Here is an 18030-nt window from a genome sequence, read left to right as displayed (position 1 = left end):
TGTACAATACTATCTGTGCTATTAAAAATTATAAATTTGGAAAATGCTTGTTTTAATTTCCAAAGTCGATTAAAAAGTTTGCATACTTTAACATCTGTTTATGATTTCAAACACAGCTTTCATAAACATAAAGCTAATGTGGTCTGGCTCCGCAGCAAAATAAATCCCATTAAAAAAATAAGATAAACCTCTCATTACAGTAGGTTTCTTTTTACATGAGTCCAGTGTGTAAAGTGTATGTTTATTGTCAGCAAAACTTAAAAAAAAAGCCCTCCGTTGAGCTGTGGTGAGCCCAGGCTTACCTCATTGGAATGTGTCCTGTTCTGGTGCTTGGCTCTGTCCGAGGCATTGGAAAAGGCTTTATTGCAGCCCTCATGTTCACAGACATAAGGTTTTTCTCCAGTGTGGGACCTCAGGTGTGTCTTTAAGTTCTCCAGGCGGGAATAGGCTTTGGAGCAACCCTCAAACTAAAGTAAAAAAAACACACGAGGAGTGATTAATTAACCAGAAAAATTTGATTTTCCCCATGCCTAAACCCTTCTCATCTGTTTCTCATTCTTTCTTTTTTTTCTTCCTTTTAAAGGGCTTGTGTTTTAGGGAACAACATTCACTTTGTTGGGAGAATTTGCTTCCCTAGGCAGGCTGAGAGTTTCAGCAGTGAGTCATATTTGAGGTGCTACTCCTTGTTTGGTACCCACCTGACATTTCAACAAGTGACTCTTTTCTTCCAGCAGGGCTAAACACCCCTCCACTCCTCCCAGAGCTCTCTTAGCCCCTCCTGCCACTCCTCTGCATCTAAAACACTCAGAAACAGGGGCCCCCTCCTTCCCACCTAGGGAACTGACAGATTCTCCAGAGTCTGACCAGCCCTGCAACTTCACTACCACCAGCACTGGAAAGGGCAGACCATTCCCTAACACACAAACAGAAATCTAGCAAACTTTAAAGTTTCCCAAATTACAGCTTGGGTCTACTCTTGGAGGATGCTGTGGTCAGGCTGTCTGACATTACCAGTTTAAAAAACAAGACTCTCAATCTTGAAGACAGATGGATTTTTGGATGACAAAACAGGCCAGGAACCTTCCTCCTGGAAGGAAACCAGCTGCCCACACAACGAGAAGGAGCAGCCTGGGAGATGTGGAGAGGCTTCTGGTGATGTAAGTCCTGTTACCCTCCACTCTGACTGAGCTGGAGTTTTCTCTCTGCACCTGCCCTGTCTCAGCATGGGAGGATTTCACCTCAAACTGAGGAGGCTCTTAAGTGCTCTTTGACAAAACAAGTGGGAGGTTTTAAGAAATGCAAGGCTCCCTCACAAATTCTAGCTAAATGCTGCACTGCCAGTTCAGCTGGGAGCATTGAAAAGCCCAGGCTGTACTTCCTATACAAAAACCACCCCTTACATTTCAACGAACAGCCCCTCCTGCTGTAATGTATGTGTTGTATTTTAGTCACATCACTTAAATGTGTCTGCAAGTTCAGTCCAGTTGTCACAAGACTTCACACTGCTCTATTTGAGTCTTGGCCAGTGAAGAAACTGAAGCCACAGCAGGACAGGTCATGCTCAGTGTCTGATTCTCCCATGGGCAGCTGAGTGGTTCTACACATTCAAAGGTCTGGTCAAAGGCACCTGCATGCAATAGCAACAGCACCAGTCTCCTTGTGCTCCACATGCACAGGACCTGACTGACTGCTAGTGAGGGAGGCAAACAGGCAGCCCATGAAACCCATGAAGCATGTAGGCACAGGTTGATCCCATGTAACTTTGTTGCGTTGGAAAATAAGTAGGATTACTTAAGATTCCCTTTACGGTCTAGCATAGGGATGGTGGATGTAAGGCAGACTTGCTCTGCTCATGCTGATTCCTTCCACAGCTTTGTCGGGGTGGGATGGATCCAGTTCCTCTTCCTCAGACAACTTTCATTAGCCCATTTGTCCCACAGAACATGCTACAACTCTGAAGTAGCACAGTATATCTCTTTCTTCTCTTGCCCTGTACAAACAATCCTTTACAACTCAAGTCGCTTACAGTTATTGAAATACATCATTCCTCTTGCTGGAAAACAAAGGGAACTCAGCATGAGACAACTCATGTGTCCATTCTAGTTTTGCTGGATACTGACACAAAAACGCAGTTACTAAGAGCAGAAGTTCTAGGGCCACATTTTCAAATAAGAGCTTCTCAGCAAAGCAGCCTGTGCATGTTCAAAGCAGTTGTACCCACTCTTAAGTGTGGATTTGATTATGTCAGTGGGAGTTCTGGCTGTCATCTGTTGAAATAATCCTTGACCAAATCCCAGACTACAATTGGGCTCATCCATAGCTCTATGTACACCACAAACTTCTTGTCTGAAACAAATGCTGCTTTGAAAAATCACTGCCAGACTTGGACAAGGAATCCTCTGCCACAGAAGGGCACTGTCTGCAGAGCTGCCACTATCCCAGACAATTGGAAAGTGGTGGTTCTCCAGTTCAGTCCAGTTGTTGCTTCAACATATCGCATATGGAGGGTGTGCAGTTCTCCAGGAGGCAGAGGATGACTTAAGACTCACACACAGCCTTGCCATTGCTCCAGTGTGACACAACTGAGGCTTGAAAGAGGCAGGATTTAGCAGTAGTGTTTTTTCCTGCTCCACCACAGCACTGAAGAGCATGCAGCCACTGCTGTTTTTGTCTCCTGAGTCCCTCTACCTGCAAGGGCAGGCTAGACTTGCCCTCAGTGCTCACTTTGTATGCACCAAAAATCAATATTTCTTGATACTTTTAAGGAAGATTGGTAAAGCCCTAGACTGGGCGAAGTGCTTTAGAAGATTAAAACAAAGGACATGGCCCTGTGCCTCGGGGGAGCTTATGCTCTAAATTAAATGAACACAGGGCTGGAAGATTGATAAAGGAGTCATGCAGCAAGCAAATCATACATATCCTAATATTTGTAAGCAGGAGCTGGGGCAGAGCCAGGGAGGGAGCAGGGCCGTAAGTGGCTAATGGAGCAGAAGAGGAGGAAGATATGGGAGGAGGGCTCAGACATTTGCTGAGCAGGAAGAGTCTCATTCCTGAGACTCTGGGGAGAGGAACAGTGTAATCCTGACAGCAGAGGAGATATGAAACGCCATCAAGAGGAGAATGAAGACAGCAGAGGATATCAAAAGACAGGGATGGCCCTTTGGGAGGAGTAAGGGCTGGAGCATATGAGGAGGGAGATTGTGAACACTTCTCCCATCAGCTGATCACAGTTACTGAACTCCGTACCTCGCTTCCCTCTTGTGCCCCCCATCAGGCATCCATGGCTGCCCCACACCAGCCAGCAGTGCGGTGGGAGGCTCCAAGTGTGAAGGCACATATGGGATTTAATATTTTGAGGCTAGGGAGAAGGAGAGCCCAGCTCTCCCACGTCGTCTGTGAGCCTGCACCCAGGGCTGAGATACAAAATACTACCCCATACTCTTCCTCAGGCAGTGTTTAACCCTAGGCGCAGTGCTGCTGGTATGCAGAAGGTCTGGGGACTGAGATCTTCTTGGAGTTTATGCACCTATGGCTTAGCCTCTCCTCTGGATTAAGAGAGCAGAGGTAGGAGGTGTTGGCCTAGATTCCCATGCTGGAAAGAGGCTTGTGTGCATGCTTGGGTCCGTGGGTGAGGGAATCTTGCAGTCCCAGAAGCTGTAGTGCGTAATGCCAAGTTAGACATGACCAGGGTTAGGCGGTTCCCCACAGTGTGGTATTACTGGCTTTCTTTCTTGGATGTAGGCAACTAAATTGGCTGGATTTCCACCTTAAGTGACTCGTCCTGAGTTGCCTTGGATCTCTGTGGTAGATCTGAAATAACTTTTTCCATGGAAATACAGTTTTGCCCACTTACACCTTGCTCAACCACACTCCTTGACCTCTTGTCCCGTCCCCAGGGTCTAACCTGCAAGTAGCTGTAACCCAGACACAGAGGGCTGGACTGGCTCTGAGCTGGTGCCAGTGGCTGCCCTGGTAGAGCCCTACTTGAAGCCATGCCCGTGTCTGCAAACACATTTTTGTGACCACCCCAGCCCAGTGTCCCACTTGCCAAGTGAGATGCACCATATGTCCCTGCCAGCTCACCGTGCACTTGTGTGGCTTCTCTCCCGTGTGCCTTCGCATGTGCACCACCAACATATACTGAGCCTTGAAGGGCTTCTGCTCCCGTGTGCAGTCCTGCCAGCGGCAGACAAACTCCTTCTTCTCCCCGTGGATGTGATCGTTGTTGATGTGCTGGTAGGAGAGAAAGGAAAAGCAGGTCACTCCTGGAAGAGCTGATGCCAGCGAATGTCACACGGTGCTCCAAAAGCCAGATGTTCTCTCCCCAACGCTTGTCAAGCACTGTAGCACCTGGGTGCCAGGTGCACAGGTAACACCAGGGACACAGGACCCAGTACTGTGGTCTGGTGTGTCCTGCAGAGAAAGGTGTGCAGCACCCAGCACACTGCGTCCAAAGCAGCTAAAAATGGGAGGTTTGCAAAAGCAATGGGGACCCATGGTGCCGGGGAGAGGGAGTCCTCTCAGTGTGTCCCCAGCTACTTGATGCCACTCTTGAGGGGGATGACAGAATAATTTTTGTCTCTACTGAACCCTCCTGTGCTTCATTTACACACCTAAGACCCTTTTCTGGGGCACTGCTGGAGGATGGTGGACAGGAGGAGACAAGCCTCGGTTGGATTCAATAAACTTAAAGGTCTTTTCCAACCTAAACGATCCTATGTTTCTAAGCCCATATGCTGGCCCCATGACATCCACCTGCTGTCCAGTGCTGGTGGCTGGCAGGAAATGACAGCATCTGAGAGCTATGCACCAGGGAGAGCTCAATTACTGCTAATTACTCTGGCCCATGAAATTCTGTGCTGGAGTGTTGAAAAGCCAGACCCAGAATGGTGCCTTCGTCCACTCTGGTAGGAAGAAGTGGGTCGTTTTTTCCCAGTGCAGGGCAGATGAAGCCCTGCCGAAAATAAACAGAGCCAGAGGCCAGCCTGTCGGCAGCGCCGTTCCCGTGGCGTCCTTGTCTCTCTGAATGGGGTCTCATTGCCAAAAATAATGCCTGTCCTCGCTCCTGTGTTTTCAGACGACATTCACTGACAGGAAATCCTAAAATAAACCACTTGGGTTTGGGTTTTGGCTTTTTTTGTGCTGAGATTTTTTCCAGCCCCCGCCTTCATTCCCCTGGCCAAGGCCAGGCACACACGTTGCAGCTAGGGATGAGACTCTCTTGGGGCAGTGAGGCAGCATGAGGACACAAAAGTACATTAAAACAGATTTATCATCCTTCACTGTCCCAGCTGAATCCAGTCTCAGCGTTCTGTGTGCTGCGGTCCAGTCCTGGGGTCAGGGTCCTGCTGGGGTCCCAGTTCTACTGAGGGACAAGAGGAGGTGTGTGGGGCTCAGCTGGTCTCTTGGGCACCACACATAAACACTGAGAGCCAAAGCTGCATGCTGGGAGAGTCGAGAGAGGCTGGGTTTGGGAGAGGTTTCGTACGGGTTTGGAGTTCTACTGCCTACAGTTCTGGTTTTACAACATGGCATTGGTATGAGATTTTAGCCTCAGATGGTGGAAATCTGATGAACCTCCCCAGAGGCCCATGGACATGCTAAACCATGTCCAGACCAGACTGGGAAGATATGTCTCCAGGCTCTTGTTTGTGTGGGAGTCTAACTTGCAACCAAGACTACAAACAGCAATGCTGGAGTGTGGGAGTGCACAGGCTTGTCCATTTGGTCTTGTTTGAGCCAGAGGAAGAACATTTATGGAAGGGGAACTCTAGCCCTCATTCAGGACTATTCAATCCCGGTCTGGGCAACATCTGCTTCCCATCACATAGTGTAGGAGGAGTTGCACAGCTCACCCCACTTCAGCTACAGCTCCTTAGCCCCTACCTGGCTGAAGGGTTTGCTTGGGCTTCTCTCAAACTGAGTGTGACCTTTGAGGTTGGGAGCAGCAGTATGTTTGCAAAAATACGTCATCACTCCTGCTGCTCCCTGTTGACGTGCATTTTTCCCACAAGCACACCGTGTATGGGGAACAGACCCTGCTGGCCCAGGTACTTTGCTCTGCACACAAACTACAGTTTTTCCATGCATGGTGAGATGGCACCTCCTCAGAAGCCGGCCCACGACATCTGTATTTCATTTGCATGTGTATTTTGGGCATCCCAAAGCCACAACTCCATGTTGCTAGTAATCACAGTACAGAAGACTCAATTTTTGTAACCTTCCAAATTTAGGAAAATCTTGGGATATTTCATCAAATGTTTTTAATGTTTTTCTTTGGTTTGGTTTTTTTTTTTTTTCTGGAAATAAATTGTGCTGAGCAGCCTGGTGCTCTGCACTTTGCTCTGGGCAGAGTTAGTTTTTCTTACATCTGAGAGGGAAACACACAAAAACTACTGAACAAATGTGAGCCCAGCCCATCTGACAGGCATGCTGTGGTTTAATCCCAGAAAAGCAACACCCCATGGCATGCAATGTGCAACCCATTAAGCACCTTATCACTTAATTGACCTTGAAAACTGTTTCCAAATCTGTCTGTACTCAAGGACCTGATGCACTGAACCTTCTGGCTTCTGGCAGAGGCAGGCAAGCACTAGCCTTAGATGGAAGAAGAGCATGGGCCCAAAATTTTAATTCAGAGTGTGGTCCCTCTGGACAATGTTTGTGTGCAGAACTTGGGCAAATGGTGCCTGATGCCTATTTGGGGGCATCTAAACATATCTGAAATGAAGGTATATAAAAAATGGAGAGAGCAGACACAAGCCCTCGGGAAGGCAGCCACATGGGTGGCCCCTGGCAAGCTGGGAGCCCAGTTGAATAAGGCAGCAAAAGGCTGAAGGAAAATGAGAAGGCAGCAGTTCCTGTTGCAAAATTTGTTTAATCCGTAACTCTGCTGCAAGCATCAGGGTTGCCGGGCTGGTGAATTCCCAGCAGATATGGGCTGGCTTCAAACAAATGGACTCACACCATAGAGCCAAAATAAGGACTGGGAGGGTGTTGGACTGAGAGCAGGGATGGGGCTTAGACACAGATTGTGTCTGATTTCACAGGCACTTCTCAGAGTATGAGGGATTTGTTGATCCCAGAAGCCAAAGGAAACCAAACGGCGGATACCCAAGATGAAGCAAAGCATACAAAAGGTTCTTGGAATTAATTAGAACTGAAAATCTGATTAATGACTTAGTTTCGGGATCCTTCAGAGAGCAGTTTTGACACTGGTTTGGGAACATCACTGTGATTATGGAAGCCGTGTTTCCCAAGCCTTAGAAAATCAACCCACTTTCTGTATTTCAGACACTGGAGCATGTCTCCAAACTCTGAAGGTGCTCTGTTTCTGTGGGAGGGATGAGCTGAGCAGGTCAACAGCCTCTAAGTGATATGGCTCCACAGCTCATTAACAGCAGCATAAAAGGCTTTCCCAGCCTGGACTAGGACTGAGGACAGCATGGACGATCCCTGACCCATAGCTGGTGTAGCTCTGTGGGAAGGCTGAGTGAATATGGCCAGTGAAGAGGGAAGGGCTCAGCCCCCTTCCCCATTTTGTGATCAGGTCCTCTGCACTGAGCCTTCTGTCATTGGGCCAGGCACAAGGGAGACTGGAAGTGCAGCCTCAGCAGCTGAGAAGGGAGCAATATCATATAATCTATGAGAGGCTTCCTTCAGCTGAACTCCTCCAGGAGCAGCGACCTGCTTTGGCAGTGTTTACACACCGTATCTCTGATTTGCACCTTTAGTAGCTCCCAGGGTGAGCTCTGGCTGTACAGCAGCTAGTGATAAAAAATGAGGACAAGTGCACAGAAACCCAAATTTATCGCTGGGGTTTCCTCCCAACCATTACTCACATGGACGAGCTGCTCCTGAGTGTCATATTCCTTTGTGCACCCTTCCCAGTGACAGTTAGTCTCATAAATAACCTCAGGCTCCTGTTTACATTCATCCTTATCAAGATCTTCTTTCAGGTCTGTCAGATGCTCCTGCAACACATAACGGTGCATTGTATAAGGTGAACTTCTTTCATCTGAATTCCTTCATCACTCATAGATTACAGGGCAAGTATCAACTGATCACAAAACCATGCTCGTTGTGGCTACATAACATTCATGATTACTGTGAAATAAAGAGCTACAGAGTTTTGGCAGAAGTGGGTCAGAGTTGACTACAAGACACGAGGCACCCCAAAGCCACTGTTGTTGCAGTGCCTGGATTCAGCCAGGTTGTGGGCAGTCCCAGGAAAGGCTGGAGAAAGGAAAAACCTGGCTTCTGACCTTTGGTTGTGTTCTCTACTGGAGCAAAACAACTGATCTGGGCAGAGTGGAGAAACATGAGCATGAAGAAACCACAGAGCAGTCAGAGCCCAGAGCCCAGACTCATCTGACATGGGCTGGGCAGGGGGCTCCTGTTTTCTGCATCTCTCAGTAGATGAGAAAATGATACCTAACCCTTACCCAAAGATTCATGTCTGCAGGATGCTCCACAGGGACAAAGTGATGAGCTCTCAAAGCACTTCTCTGAGAAGGGAATTTGGAAAGCTTCAGCAAGACCCAGTGAAGAGCAGGTTGCAGGACAAAGCTCCTGGGACTCTGGACTCATAAATTAGTTACTTTAATGCTGGGTACACTGTGAGCTCTCTCCTTAACTTCTCTGTCTAGCCAGCTCCTCAGTGCTAAATGAAGCACAGAAAATTTTTGTTATGGCTGCTATGAGGATGGGCAACTACACAACAGTAACAGACAACATAATCAGTACAACTCCAAGTAAGGACAATTGTCAGCTCTGCATGCATCAGACACCTGCACTACAGACAAGGCCATCAGCAGCCAGTATTGGCTTGGGAATTTAGCAAGACAAAACCCTGCAGGTTTTGACCCCCTTCATGCCCTTTCCTCCCAGTTACTACTGCTGCATAGGACAAAGCAGGCAGCAGCATCTGGGGTGACTGACCACAGCAGACACTGTTCCTCATGATCTGGTGCTCCAGTTGGACCCATATGTGTGTAGACACAAACCCAAACTGTCCCTGGCCTGCCCACACAGACCTATCTGACTGCCATCTCCTTCCCCACCGACACTTTTCCAATGCCTACTGGGGAGCTGCAATGATTAACGACTTAACAGCATTATATGGCTTGGAAAGCGAGACATGCTGTACCAAAGTTCCACAATTTTCATTAACTAGCTCATGACATACATGCCAGCAGTGACTTTTCAATTCAAAAGTTTAGATATGGGCAGAAAGAGATTTGTTTTAATTAGCTTTTAATTAAAAAAAAAAAAAAAAGATATTGCAAGGTGGCTCTTGGGACAGGAAACTGTAGTAATTTACAGAAAGACTTCTGGAGATTCAAACTATACCAGAGCCCAGAGCAACAGTCTGAGAAAGTTCAAACAGCAACTTCTTTTTCCTGCAATTCCTATTTGGTTGAGCTGTAAACATTATTATTTTTGGAATGTTTGTCTCCATACAAAGTGCGGTCCCCAGACAACTGTTATTTTCTACTAAAAATCTTTTTTTGCCAAAAATTTTATACCTTCTGCTGGAAAAATGGAATTGTAACAATTTAATTTGTTAAAAAGGATTGACTTATTTCATTTCTAGCTAGTTCAATGCTAGTCTGAATCTGTACTGGAGCCCTTGTGGCACTGTAGAAGTTCAGTAACTCAGGTCCCTCATGCCTGGTACTTCACTGTGTCCCACAAATCTTGTCTGATTGCATTTTTTACAGCACAAACCATCATGGGAGATACTGGCTGGCCAAGGATTGAGAACACCCAAACCACAACTCACATGAGGTGTTCCAAATGCAGCATTTCCAAAACAAAACATACACACTTTTGGGGATGGATGAACTTCATAGTCAGCAAAAAATGGATCAGTCAATTACTAACTGACTGCAACACAACTTTTCAGCACAGTCTCCTGCAGAAAAAGCATTTCTAAATTTAATTAATTCCTCTTGCTTAGACCAAAGGAGACACCCACTACATTCAGTTTTTTAACCTGTTCTCCTTGCCAAGAATGGGCTGTCTCTTACATGGTACCTTCTAGTAATTTCCCAGTCAATACTGAAATGCTGCAAGATGTGGAACCTACACTTCCCTTAGGGAATTACTTCACATACCCCCTCACTAGGAACTATTAGATGATCAGCATGCATTTTCCTACTCCTAATTTCACCTTGCTATTCTAATCAAATCTCATTGCACTGCTTTAGACAACTCCCCCACTCCATTCAGTGCTAATTTCAGTGTTTTTAAGACCCAGTGGATGAAACCCTGGAGGAGGGCTACAGGAGTGAGCCAGGCTGGTGCTATCCAAGTGCTCCCAAACTGGGTGCACACGGCTTCGCATGGAGCAGCGCATGGAGGATGGCAGCCATTGAGCAAGCAGCTGTCTGTCCCACAGCTCCTCTGCTACACATACTTTGAGAAAGTAAGTGATAGCTTTCAAATATTTTTTCATTTGCTGCAAGAAATAAACACACTACCCTATTAGCCCAGGCGGTGGCCAGATTGGTTTTTCAGGGCATGTGATTTTGCAGCAGTGTGTAGATGCACTCCTAAACTCAAAGCTCCAGAGAGGTGCCTCTTTGCCCTAATCGTGCTGACTACAGCATGTTTATCTTTCCCTGATATGCTATCTTCATCAATTTTACCAGCCCCCTGATGACTGCACACGTTGCTGTCCCCATGCATCATGCTGAGACCTGCTCCTGAACCAGGGCAGAAGGAGAAATTTGTCATCAACTCTTCCATTCGCTTGACAATAACACGGCCTAATATTTCATGAAAATGAAGTGCCCAGAGCACTCCTGATAGTTTACAGTTGTGATAAAGGACGGTCAGATGGATACTGTCAGCCATTAAACAGTTTGCAATCACAGAGCTCCAGAAAGAAAGCAAAGGCCTCTGGGCCCTTCTTGGTGTCAAATGTTGTGTCACCAGCGTAAAGGATGTTTCTAGGAGCAATTCCTTGTTGAATCAAGAAGTTGTCCTTTTTTTGCAAGCTTTCTACCTACATGCAAGCTTCCCTCATAATCTATGTTTGCTCTGAGACGTTTATACTGCTTGCTTTGCAGCACAGAAAACTCAGACATCATTTTTATGTTATTACACTTGACATATTTGCTCTCTCCTTTTTTTCCTATCCAAGCACAGCAACAGCAAGCAGAGTCCCAAGTACCCACAGAATGCTTCACTCAGTCACTGCAGCTCTGCCCTGTACCTTCCTGGGCTTTGTGCTCCAAGATACACCCACCTGCCTGGCAGATTTTGCTGCCTTGCTCCCACCTGCAGCAAAAGATGCCAAGAGGATCGTTCCCGAAGATGAGACCCAGCAGCTCGCCACCTCAACCCCACAACATGGCTCACAGCAGGGAGGTTACCTGTGTGTTTGGGGACACTGGGAGCAAGCCCTCAACTTCAGTCTTGACTTTGCTGCGTTTGTTAATTACTGGATTGACGGTGCTGCTCACGGCCGACTCACTGCTCTGCTTGCTCTAGGAAAGAAAACCAGGCAAGAAATGGCACCGGGGTTTGGGGACGACAGACAGTGGCCCACTTCCTCATTAAAAATTAACTTAAAAATCAGTCATGGTTGAGCTTCAAGAGTGGCAGGGGAGAGCAGGGTTGGCCTGGGGTTCATATGAAAACCAACCCATGTGGGTTTGTGCAAGGCAGAAGGGATGGGAGAGAGGGAAGAAGAATCAAGGGCAGCCCCTGCTTCTGCAGGCTCACCAGTGAGCTTGGCCTCGCCACTGCTGCTCTGTTCCAGAGCAATACAGTCCATGGCATAGCCATCAAAGCCTTACACACCCCCCACCCAAGCCACAGTTTTATTTCTCAATGTGACGAAATGATTTGTTGAGAAAAGGAATTCCTGGGGGGAGCAAGGGGGCTCTAGTTATATGTGAGGGCTCTGGCGTGCTGAGTCCATGAAAGACTATGTGTGTAATCTGCTAAGCTCTTAAAAAAAAAGAACAACTTCAGGAGAAAAAACATCCCATTGTATGTGCATAAAATTGGAACATTAACATTTTAAATACTCTTGCTAATTGCTCAAGATTGGTCCTGCAAATTATTAAACAGAGGCAGAACTCCTGCCAGCCACATAATTTTGGTAGCCAGTTTGTAAGGAGAAAACAAAACCAATCAATCAAACAACCTGCAATAACAAACAGAGTTTGCAGTGCAGCAGCCATGAGAAACCCTAAAACAATAAACCAGTCTTAAAAGTTCAGTATGATACAACTAAAACAACAATTTGAAATGGGTGTGACATATGGTGAAATAAGTCTTTGGGGAGAAAAGCAATGCAATTTAGACTTCGAAGGAATGTAAATGGAAAAGAAAAATGATTAAGAATATGCTAGGCATATTCATTAACCCAGTGCATGTGGAGGGCTTGTGCACACATGTACGCGCTTGTGTGCTCACAGATATTTGTAAGACGTACTTAAGGTGTGGGATCTCACTCCTGGTTTTCAAAATCTGGCCCCTGGTTTTGCAAAATTTAGCAGTAAAAATCAACAGCAGGGACACACTGAGAGAAAACCTACCGAAAAAGAAGGAACAGTAAGTAAAATGTGAAGAGGTCCTACATAGGATGCACTTACATGCTAAAAATTAAGACCATCGTCATGGTTCACATGAGTACAAAAAAGGAAAGAGGGATTGGTGAAGGTACTGAAGAAGCTTGGTTCATAGGTGCTTGTTTTGCAAAACACTACAGCAACTGATTTCCCTCAATTTCAACAGGACATAATGTGTTCAAGGAGATTTCCTGCCTGGGATGAACCTTGCATATCATGTTCAATACTTTGATGGATGAAGGCCTTTGGTTTCTGCATGGGTAGGTGCAAAGAAGGGAGATGGGCACAAAATTTGTCTGTGACTAATTCAGAAACACTTGCCAGGAAAAAGAAAAAGCAACATAAGGGGATAGCACGAGTAAAAAGAGAATTGTTAAAACTCCCACAGCCACCATGAAGGGAAGCCTACATCCCATGGAGAATGTGCCTCCATTTCCACATGTGCCATGCAGGATGGCTGTCCCTACCTGGCTGGAGTCAGAGATGCAGTTGCTGTTGCTGCTGCTCTGTGCCGGTGATGGGTTCATGGAGATGACTGCCATGTGCTGCCGTGGGGGGAAGGTTGGGGATGGCTGGATCAGGGGAGGAGTGTGTCCGAAGGCTGAGCTCAGGCCTCTTTGCTGGGTCAGGATCTGCTGGTACGTCACGGGGTTTAGCGGGTGGGGGAAGCTGAATGCCGGACTGCAGCAACAGGAGAAAGAGAAATGATAAGGAGTTATTTTAAACAATATTTATCAAATTAGCTAGTGACTGATTCAACTACGGTGTCTTGGAGACTCCAGGAGCCAGGCTGCAATGCCCAGCTACACGCCTTCAATGCCAGGTTAAACCTGACTGCCTGCTTTACTGCAAAGTCACGGTTTGTCTTGCACATGCTTCAGCAAACTTGTGAATCATTTTCACCCGAGCATTAGACTGACTGTAATTTCTTTGCTTCCTATGTAAAAAAACCAACAAAAGCCCTCGGCAGGGAGTGCAGAAGAGGATGGGACTTGGGCGCATCTGGCTTTGCAGCCCCTAAGGCTCCTGGGTTTTCCCAGGCAGACTTCTTCTGCAGACTTGCAGCTTTGGGGTTATGCTAACCTGGATATGAAAAAAAAGCATCACCTGGCTCACCTGGCACAGATTACAGCAGGGATGAATAAGTATCCATTAAACATAATCCAAAACTATGCAATTTACTCTGCATTCAGGTGAGGGGAGTGCTGGCTCAGGGGACCGCTAAAGCATGTCACCCTTCCTATGTAGGTCACTGGTTCATCTCCAATCTAGGTCAGCAGTGACCAGGAACACCACTCGCCCCTGGCTGCTTGGGCAATAACTGGGGCAACAGGTCTGAGACAAGATGCAGCACTGGAGAGCAGTAAAAACAAAGCTCTTCTTTTGGAAAAAAGGGGCTCACTCCCAGGGGCAAGTTCACTGGGCAGAGATAGAGAAGCACAGGAGATGCTCTGTGGTAACTCTAGACATGTGATGCACGAACCATAGACATTCAGCCCAAAAACTGATTATTTGCCACCTTCAAGAAGTGGCTGTCCTGAACCTTTACCCTCATGGTATTTTCTCTCACACCACTAAAACTGCCCAGGGTCTGAGTTCTCAGAGAATGGTGCCATAATTAGAAACACGCTTAATTACCAATTTTGCTTTTGGAGAGAGTATTTCATTCCTGCCCCTAAGACGCTGTTAAAATAATAACAAAAAAGTCTTTTCATGCCAAAGTTCTGGCAGTTATGCTGTTATATATGTAACTCATTTTACAGATCCTGACATTTAGGATATATTTTTAGAACACTGAGAAGGGTTTCAAATTCTTTATTATTAGTTGATTATTCTCTTGGAGGCCAGAAGTTGATCATTAGGTCAGTCCCCAGATACTGATTTGTTAAAAACACCAGACATTACTCTTAATATCTGAGTATAAGTTAAGATGCTACAGGTATGTGTAGCTAATGATGACAGGTAAAAAGACTATAAAAAATATGATTACCAGATAAGAAGTTGCAATGTGTTCAAGTCAGCCTTATGTTCGATTTTACAGTCAGTTTCTAAATTATGCTGCTGGATAAAGTAACTTACATAATTAATGTTACACTTATTAATAACAACATCTCTGTTTTCCCCCACAAGTTTTAAGCATGCATAATCTTTATAACCCTTGCTTTGCAACATCAGTGTTAATTAGATCTAACATTTTTAACAGTTAAGTAATAAAAAGAATAATAACATTGTGAAACTTGGGTGAAGCAATCACAGTAGGAATTGACAAGAGTCAGCTGCCTAATGTAAGTGCTTTTTAATTAAGATTTGAACAAAACTTGACTCAAGGGTTTAGATTTGGTTTAAATACACTTTTAGAATTAGGCTCTTCTATCCACCCAGGCAACATTTTTTCTAAGAATGTGGGCCAATAATTTGGAGAATACTTTGGGGCAATCTCTTAAATCGAAATGTTTCTTAACCAGTCCAACTGCTCACAATGAACATTTTTTAAGATAAATTTATTATCTGTTTCTGCTTGTGGGGAGGCACGATCATACTGTAATTACTGGAAATGTGGTAGCCAATAACCCCAATCCAGCCAAAAAAACCCCACCCCATATGCCACGAAATACCCTTCCACATGCAAAACCAGATGGGGGCTTTGAATTACTACACTACACAGCCCTGATGCACAAAAGCAGAGGTTGCGAGGAAGGGAAGGTCTCCCTTGCTGGAGGATCATCTTTTCTCTCGTGGGGATGGTTCCTCAGCTGAATGGAGCTGATCCCAGAGCTTTACCTGATCGTCCCGGCAGATAAATGGCCGTAGGAGCCACTCGCTGCTGAACTGCTTCTGGAGTTGTTGATATATGCCACAAGAGAGTTTGGGGAGGTCCTAATCATTGTCTGGAGATCAATGCTGGCATCAGAGAGCGGGGAGATAGACAGGGCTCGTTTCCGGCTTAATCTTGGAGTCACCCGTGGGCTCGAAAACCGGGACACTGCAGGAAAGAGAGATTTTGTCAGACAAGACCAGTGGGCTGCTCCCTTCCTGCAGACGGGCTGGAAGTCCTGAGAACTGCTGCACTCATGACTGCTGTGGGATGTTCAGGACCCAGGAGCAGCGCAGGGACCAACTGCCCTTTGATGGGAGTTTTCCTCTCTTCTGGGTGCTGAATGACAGGGGTCAGGCAGCACCATGAGCGCCTGCTTGCTTTGCTGTCCTCAGGGGTACAGAATCCTGCCCATCACCCCCTTTCATAGGCACTAAATTAACTTAAAATTAAAAGAGAGAAAGCCCTGCAAGGTTTCCATGAGCGCAGCCGTGCCCGTTGACTCGGTGTCAGGAGCAGCAGGCCAGGGGAGCTGCGCATCCAAGCTGGGGAGACCATTGCAAATGGTGAGTGTGTGCCTGCGTGCGGGGGGAACGGAAACCAAATGAGCATGAGCACAATGCTGACCATCCAATTAATGAAGGAGGCGAGGCTCCAGAAACCCTGAAAGTAAATTAAGAGTTTTAAGGAAAGCAATTTGGCAGCTCAGGCACAAAGTTCAAGCTCTCCCCCTCCGAGGGGACCTGCCAGTGCCTGGACCCTATTAGCAATTGTCAATCATTCAGGCATGAAGTAATTTCCAACCCTGCCAGGCCCATTTATGGATCTGCAATATATGATGGGTTACTACTGTACAAGTTTGGCATCCCTCGGTGTTTCGGCACTGCTAACTGGAATGACTGACTTCACCCAAAGGAAACTCTGCCCAGGCCTGACCCACCTGCAGATCTCTGGGGTGGCACAGACAGGAGTTGCAGATGGGCCATATCACAACCTTCCCCAGTACCATCGTACCAGATCGAAACTCTGCCTGGAATGACTCATCCCTCCAAAGCAAGCAGTTGTTTGGATTGTGAATTCAAAAAAAAAAAAATTCTAAGGGTAAAATATAGCACTTGGCAATGGGTCCTGGTTGGTAATCCCTGCCATCCACCCAGGGGTGCAGGAGGGCTCAGCTGCTCCAGCTCCTTCCCTTGATGAGCACAGCAATGTATCACCACCTGACTTTTCCAGTGGTGGTCTCTCTAGAAAGCGTACTATGAGTATATCCTATTACACACCGTGAATAAAACACTAGACTACCCAGACAGGAAATATGAGCTATTTCCCTCTAGCTAGTTGAAGGCACTGATTTTGGTTGAACACCACCAGGTACAAACCTTGCACTTTGTAGGAGCATGAACTTTCCGTCCTGATGACAGTGCTGGTATGTGAAAGGGTGAATGGGATGTAGAAGGAGGTAAAATATATTCTGCCAGTGTGATCAAACAATTCCTTGATTTGCGTTGGCTCACAGAAGTCTGTGTCAACATTTCCCTGAGACCAGTGGCTGAGCTGCAGTCTCCACATGACTCGCCTGTGCACCAAAGTGGCTCTGTCACTACCATGCCTGGGTGCTGTGTAATCAATGGGGTTTAGTATCACCATCCTCTTAGTCCCCATAATGACCCTCATTGCACAAGATAAATGACTTGCCCAACGTCCCACTGGAAATCCAAGGCTAAGTCGGTACTTGAACCAAGCACTCTTCTGACTTTTGTCCTACACCTAAGAAGCTTCAAGATGCAATGCCTTTATTGCAATACTGACAATATTGGGAATTTCTCCTAAAAATCAGATTGTTGCATGTATGTTGAACACATTCTTATAATATTTTGTATAATTACATTGTGCAGCCTCACGGGGCAGAAAGACACTAGAAAAGATCAAAGATCAGGCAGCAAACAGAAAGCGCAGCAGTCTACAAAAACCACCTCATGGGTGTTAAAGCTGTCCCATGATTTCGAGGGACTGGGCTCAAACTTCCCTAGTGCTTGCAGCTGGAAGACTCTAGCCCTGAGTGGCACTTCCCTGGAAGCTGGAAAAGATGCAGCCACTTTGGAGAGGCACTGCGGACAAAACCAAACTGAGCAAATGAACTTCCCTCAGCAAAGGTTGGCCTGAAGGGCTGAAATGGAGAATTGCCAAACTTCACATCTGGTTCCTGAAATCTGAGCCCTGCCAGAGCCCTGGATGAAACAACATGAAGATTGCTTGCGTTCAGATCATAATGGTCCTCTGGCCGTAAGGAACCTGCACCACAACCTGGAAAGGCCTGGGTGCTGTTCCCAGTCGTTCCCAGCCACACCTCCTTGAGCAAGTTGCTGCTTCTTTCTGTGTCCCTATTTCCCAGTGTCATCTATTTAGATGAGCTCCTTTAGACAGGGCTTGTATTTTATTCTGTACGTACTGCACCAAGTGCAATGGGGCCCCATCTCAGATGAGTTGTCAGTGTTTCTGTCCTACAAATAATATGTGTCTTTCCAGATATAGATACTGTTTCCTGCATTTGCATTCCCACAGTCTCCTCCTTCTCTAACAGAAGGAAGCAGGCCAGATTTGACAGTCATATTTATCTCTGTTACTCCC

The 18030-nt window shown here is 46.4% G+C and overlaps 1 protein-coding gene across 4 annotated transcripts in view; it reads right to left on the bottom strand.

Annotated features, from left to right (window-relative positions):
- Positions 1 to 18030, bottom strand: part of GLI2 (GLI family zinc finger 2) — a 190862-nt gene that overhangs the window by 14024 nt on the left and 158808 nt on the right. For all 4 annotated transcript variants that reach the window (XM_032114616.1, XM_032114615.1, XM_032114617.1 and 1 more), the window contains 6 exons: positions 15369 to 15570; positions 13055 to 13268; positions 11382 to 11495; positions 7842 to 7973; positions 4084 to 4233; positions 303 to 467 (listed from right to left, as the gene is read on the bottom strand). In XM_032114616.1, the coding sequence (XP_031970507.1) occupies positions 303 to 467; positions 4084 to 4233; positions 7842 to 7973; positions 11382 to 11495; positions 13055 to 13268; positions 15369 to 15570 (977 nt within the window). The remainder of the gene's footprint in view (positions 1 to 302; positions 468 to 4083; positions 4234 to 7841; positions 7974 to 11381; positions 11496 to 13054; positions 13269 to 15368; positions 15571 to 18030) is intronic.

Source organism: Corvus moneduloides, chromosome 7 (assembly GCF_009650955.1).
Source record: "Corvus moneduloides isolate bCorMon1 chromosome 7, bCorMon1.pri, whole genome shotgun sequence".
Classification (NCBI taxonomy): Eukaryota; Metazoa; Chordata; class Aves; order Passeriformes; family Corvidae; genus Corvus; species Corvus moneduloides.
The sequence above is the reverse complement of the archived record's forward strand: the minus strand, read 5'-3'. Positions and strand labels throughout refer to the sequence as shown.